Genomic DNA, 6,000 nt, shown 5'->3' with positions numbered 1-6,000 from the left:
ATGCTGGGACATTTGAGAGGGATGGCTTTTGTCTAGTGTCATGGTGTATGTCTTAGTTATTGTACATATGCAATGGAAGAAATAGTTGAAGAGAATGGTGACTGTTTCAAGTGTTCACACGTTTTTCAGTCCATTATAACTATCATGTTAGTGACACATTCTCCCAGTAAATCATTTGAACAGATTGATCTCCTCACATGTTGATACAGTGTTGTTACTCCTCAGGCTGCCACACCTTCATGACTCTATCAGCGTTTCAGGAGCAGCCAGCTGTTTTCCAGCCTCGGGAGCCGCTGTCATCACCACCTTAAATACTGCAAACAGGAAAAGTTACTTATACTTAAACTGGGCACTTAAGAAAAGAACTGTCACCAATTATTGTACAGTTCTGATTTATGAACACACAACTAGATAGTTACAGTGTACTTATAAAAGCGGCAAGGCATCAATGACTTCATAAAAGTAAGGGTTCAAAATAACAGAGCCGTCTTGTAAAGCTGGGATTACGTGGCAAAAGCAATTTTATTACTAGATCGTGTCAAATAAAAGTTGCACTTTGAAGAAAATAATTAATTATTAGTGAATCACAAAATAACAGAAGAAATTATGGGGTAACTGGCCACACAATTTCTAAAAACAAACTACCATAACTAAAGATAGCTTACAATGTATTATAATTACTAGGCATTGCACAATGATGGAAAATGGACCTAATAAAATCTTATTATTAATATTCCATAAACCTATGGTACTTGCACTTGGATATAGAGGAAGTAATATTCTGGCTGGGAGTGCACCTTGGGGTAAAAAAAAAAAAAAAAAAAAAAAAAATTCCTGAATTAACTGAGGAATTGACTGTACAAAAGAGAAAGTACAAAAGTTTTGTTGCCATTGTTTTGTTGGTAGTGGCTGACAATGTTGCATCACTATATTGTATGTACAGTATAATTTGTAACAATCTTTTATTCACAATATAAAGATTTGATTAATTGCTGAAATGATACAAATGTCAGCTCCAACTGAAAAAAGAACATGGCAGAAAAAAGAAGATTTCGTTTGGCTCATTTCTCTTACATTTTGCAGCTGTAATTGAAGCCCTTTTGTTTTGGCCAAACTCCAGCTTGGACACTGGTTGTATAAGATCAGAGGTGCAGCTCCCAGTTGTGCAATGTTTTGCAATATTTTGGAAAAATTATGTTTATGGTTGTGCTCACTTTAAAAGCAAAAATCTACAACTGTCTGGTTTCAGTAAGGAATTATTTAGAAGGTAATACAAGCCAAAACCTGAAAAAAAAAAAAAGCACGAGAACATAATTCATACTCTGCAAAGTGAAGGCATATCAAGCAATTACACTGGTCCATGCACTCCCATCAGTGCTGCACAAATGCTAACTTGCTGCCTGAATTTAGGAGCCAATATTTACATCATAGCTCAATATATTTGCACTGCTGCATACAGTATATTTATCTAAGTCTCAGATTTCCCCTCTGAACTCTATCAGAGCAACAAGGCAGTGTGACGATCAGAGAGACTGTCACTGAGCAGCCCTGATTCAGTCTTTATAACTACAACCATCCAACCTACTAACATTTTTCCTGCTCTGAGACAGTGGTATGGGGGAAAACTTAATGTAAAGAAAAACAAACATACTGTTATGTCATCAAGCTATTATTATTATTATTGATATTATTGTTATTAATATTAATATTAATATATTTTGTGAAATATGCTGGATTCATTTCTGTTGTTCATTATAGTTGCAGTAACAATATGTGGATATATGAATACGTTGTAACCAGGAAAAAAGTCTGAAGAAAATTACTATATTACTATGATGTTGCTCTGGATTGTTTATTTTTCCCTCACCTGAAACAATCTGTAAACAAGGAGGTGGATAAATGTGTGTGTTTCAGCCTTGCTAAAGCTTTATCACAAAGTAATTGCTAATACTGTGTCAGAGTCCATATAACGCTGTTTGAGCCATGTTTGAGCCAAAAATTTAAATTGGATTAACTAATATTACACTAGTGTCTGTTGTGACACTTGACATTTGAACTTTGCTGTCTCTTAAATTGTGAAGTTGTACAATTCATTCACTTCTGTCTTATATTTTATTTATCTTTGACTGTATTTTGAGCTCCTAAACATGAATCATCCTCATTGCCAGGCTCTGATGCACACTGGTATGTCCACCACTAATCCTAGCTGTATCAGCAAAGACATTCATTTGTTTCTGTTTGTATTCTCAGTATGTCCTCTTGATATGCAGTAATTACTTCATATATTTTCCTCAGAAATATTCATTTATTTTATTCCTAATAAATATTTGATTTTACTGCTTTCTTGATCTCACTTAAGCCACACTGTTAAAATGGGGTGAATCGAGTGAAGTCAACGTATTTGATTGGAATTAAACAAAACAAAGGGCGCATCAGTGCATCTCGGTTACACATTTCAATTGCAAGTGCAACATCACATGCGCTAGGTGGTGCACTGTGTAAGTGAGCAAGTTTATAGGGTTTGATCATTAGTAACAAAATCTGTTGCTCAGTAGCGCCACTTGCGCTTGGCCTAGCGGCAATACCTATCAGTCTTGTGTTATTACAGCCCTCATGACCACGACACTGTCAAGTTAACAGTACTAAAAGATAAACTCTCTTATCAGGACTGTCAAAATAAAACATTTACCGGTAATAGCATGTTGCATGTCGTTTTGTGACATGGAGTACTTAAATAAAATCTAATATATTATTTAGTTATAATATATAAATAACGTGTTTTGTTTTAATGAAGCTGTATTCATAGGATTACTCATAATATCTCTTTTTAAATTATTAAGTACTTTTACTTTGCCGGAAATGTTTCCTGTGGTCTGATGTGTGTCTGTTAGTCTTCGGCTAGCTTGACAAAGCTTTGACCACGAATGAGCCAATAGGCTGTGGAAGGCAGAGTTGTCCCTGTGGCCGCCATTAAAGAAAGGAATCCATGAATTCAAATGGAAACCAACAGGAACCGAGGCTGAGAAAATGATCGAAAATGATCGTTAAAATATAGGCCGATGCCAGATTTCGAGAGGTTTTTACAGGATGTATTTCGTTTTTAGGCTGAATTTTGCGGTGGAGGAGTAAGACAGGACGTTTTTATTTTTTTAAGCAGAGACCGTTTTAGGGCTAAGGGGGAGGGGGAGAGTTGCTTCTTTGCTCTCCTTTTCTTTTTGTTTTATGAACATTTGTCGCTTCCTTCAATTTGTTTTTACTGTGTGCTTTTGAGATGTCGACTTAAAGACCACACAGTCTCTTTTATCCGGTTTTAGCTCCGGCGGGGGAACTGAAATCGGAAGGTTGTTGAATTAACTATCCTCCAGCCAAATGTTACAAAAAATATTTCTCGTTGATTAAGCCTGCACATCTTAGAAAACACAAATCCGCAAATTGTTCTTTATTTCCCGGGAAGTGAAATGATGGAGAGTTGGATCTCACAGTGAAGAAGGATGAGTTCTTGTTTTGTACCAAACGGGGCCAGCTTGGAGGATTGCCATTCCAATCTATTCTGTCTGGTAAGAGATTTAAAACTAAAGGAAAGCAGCCATTTTTAACTAGCTGAACAGGGGCTAAGCTAACGTTAGCCACAGAGGCATCAGTTGATAGTAGCTTAGCTAGGCTTACGGCCCTGTCGAGCTGACATCTTTTCAGGATAAGGTATCCCACTTCGCTAATGTTACCATGTACCCCTCTGATAACACGTTGTCACTTAGTTGTAACGGACTGCCAATTAAAAATCATATTTCTACTGCATTTCCATTTTTCTTTTCGTAAACCAAACATTCGAGATTAACGCCACTTGCTTGTTAAGCTTCACTTATTACATATCACAGGACAGACACAGCAACATATCGCCTGTTAGCACGGAAATAAATGTTGTGCTTTTTACTGCCAAAAGCTCGACTGTGTTTCTCAGTGAGTTAGTTGTTGTAGCACTTTCTCCCCTTCGCCTCAACACCTTGTTTATTATTAACTTGCTATCTCGTTCTCTTTATATTTACACTATGTTTTATCAAGTGGTGACCCGTAAACCAAACACTTCATGCACTTTAGTTTGCAGCCTTAAGTTATATCACTGAGACTGAGAAATCGTGGTGCATTTGGAGCTGACTATTTATTTTTTGTCCTAACACTTGACAACTCCTGGATAAACGAATGCCAATATCCAACTTGCACAGCATGTCTTGCCTAGAAAGCTCTTTTAGCAACAAGCATGTAACAAGATTGTTTTCGGGTAACCGTATTTGTTTGCAAACGTTAATATGTCATCATCTTGTTTGTTAGTGGCTTAATCTCCTTGGACTTCATTTTCTGGTATTCACACCAACTAGGGCACAGGCCCCAGGCTGAATTATATAATCTCTGGCATGCATTCCTGGACATCACAAACATTTAGGTAGCTACGTATCTCAGCTGCACTTTCTGCTACTATAAGCTACAGTATGAATTAGGAGGAAGTGTGTAGCGTGTTCCCCTGTTTGTCTGTCTCTGAATATCTTTTTCATTGTATCATGTTGTCAGCTGTGGGCAGTTGACATTACCCTAAATAGTTGTGGTTGCTGCTTTAAGTTCACAGGTATTTTTTTAAATCCCCTGTGAGATAAATAGTACAGTAAGCATCCAATGTGTAGTCCAGTCCAGGCACTACAGCAAATATAAAGGTGTTGGTTGAGTGTACAGTCCCTCCTCATGCCGGATAATCAAGAACTGGTCTGAATGTGTTTGTTGTTGCAGTTAATTGGCTTGTCAGCAGGCTTAACTACCATTTCACTAGTAGGTTTAGCTAAGGGGTCTAATGCTACCTTCGTGTGCTCATTTTAACATCTTGCTTCCACAGTTGGAAGTTATTGATATGATTTGTCAAGTGCTGAAAGGTAACCCTTAAAAACAGTTGATTTTGTTGATAGATTAAATGACACAGAATCAATATGTGGTGCAGTGGAGGAGGTAAAAGACCACATAGTGTGCAGACTCAAGATTGATTTGTTAATACATCTATGTAAAAAAAGTGAAATGAAGAGTGAGAGTAGAAATGCATCAGTAGTGATATTGACATAGAATCTAGTATAATAACAATACAGTGAAATACTACTCTGGTTTCATCACAAATTGACACAGCTTCCAAGGTGTCCGCCCCCTAAAGGTAACATTTCATTGCAGAAAATCCCCACTCTCTCAATACTACTCTTTTGGGCCGATTGTGTGTGCTGAACTCGTAATTACAATGTTTACGACAGCGCTTGAAGGCAGCGTTGGCTACAGTGGACAGGCGAGGTAGAAGCTGGTAGTTGTGGTACTGAGCCTGTCTGGCTGACATTTTCCTGCACAGTGAGACTAAGCATAACACCACTGCTGTTATGACTCACTCACTGAACAGACTCCACTTTGTGGTTTTATGGTGAAAGAATGTGAACACATTGTGGCACTTTTTCCCCCCTTCATTTTTCAGCGGATAGTCTTCTATGGAGTCAGACACTACTTGTTGCATACCTTTTTTTGTACTTTAAAGTGGACTTGTTGGAATTACCTTGGAGTGTAAATTATCTATTCCTGTATTATCGTGCACCTATGTAGCTGGTGCATGTTGTGAAATTTGTAGTTTAGTGTTGGAGTAGATTCAAACCTCTATAAAAGCACTTGGCAAAAATCTCATGTTTGGAGACAGAGTTGAATTTGGCATGCAGTGAATTAACAAGAACTAAACCAGCTCAAATGAAACTTATTGAATTTGCATTCTTCTCAACCAAAAATGCAAACACACACTTGTTAGTTTCATGTTTGCTCCATGACAGGGTTAACTGAAGGAGAGAGGTGACACACAGGAAAAGAGACAGAGACTTGGTAGTAGAGAAGCATCTGTGACATGATTTGAGCAGCTTCACCTGTTGCTTGTCTCATATCTTGAAAGGCAGGAAGGCAGCTGTTTGAACACAGTGTTCCCTACTGAGACCCAAAACC

The 6,000-nt window shown here is 37.7% G+C and overlaps 1 protein-coding gene across 2 annotated transcripts in view; it reads left to right on the top strand.

Annotated features, from left to right (window-relative positions):
* Positions 1-2,939: 2,939 nt before the first annotated feature.
* Positions 2,940-6,000, top strand: part of med13a (mediator complex subunit 13a) — a 70,014-nt gene continuing 66,953 nt past the window's right edge. For both annotated transcript variants that reach the window (XM_051078399.1, XM_018691842.2), the window contains exon 1: positions 2,940-3,557. In XM_051078399.1, the coding sequence (XP_050934356.1) occupies positions 3,492-3,557 (66 nt within the window). In that variant the 5' untranslated portion in view covers positions 2,940-3,491. The remainder of the gene's footprint in view (positions 3,558-6,000) is intronic.

This window comes from Lates calcarifer, linkage group LG20, assembly GCF_001640805.2.
Source record: "Lates calcarifer isolate ASB-BC8 linkage group LG20, TLL_Latcal_v3, whole genome shotgun sequence".
Taxonomy (NCBI): Eukaryota; Metazoa; Chordata; class Actinopteri; family Centropomidae; genus Lates; species Lates calcarifer.
Note: the sequence above shows the minus strand (reverse complement) of the source record. Positions and strands in the feature narration are given on the sequence as shown.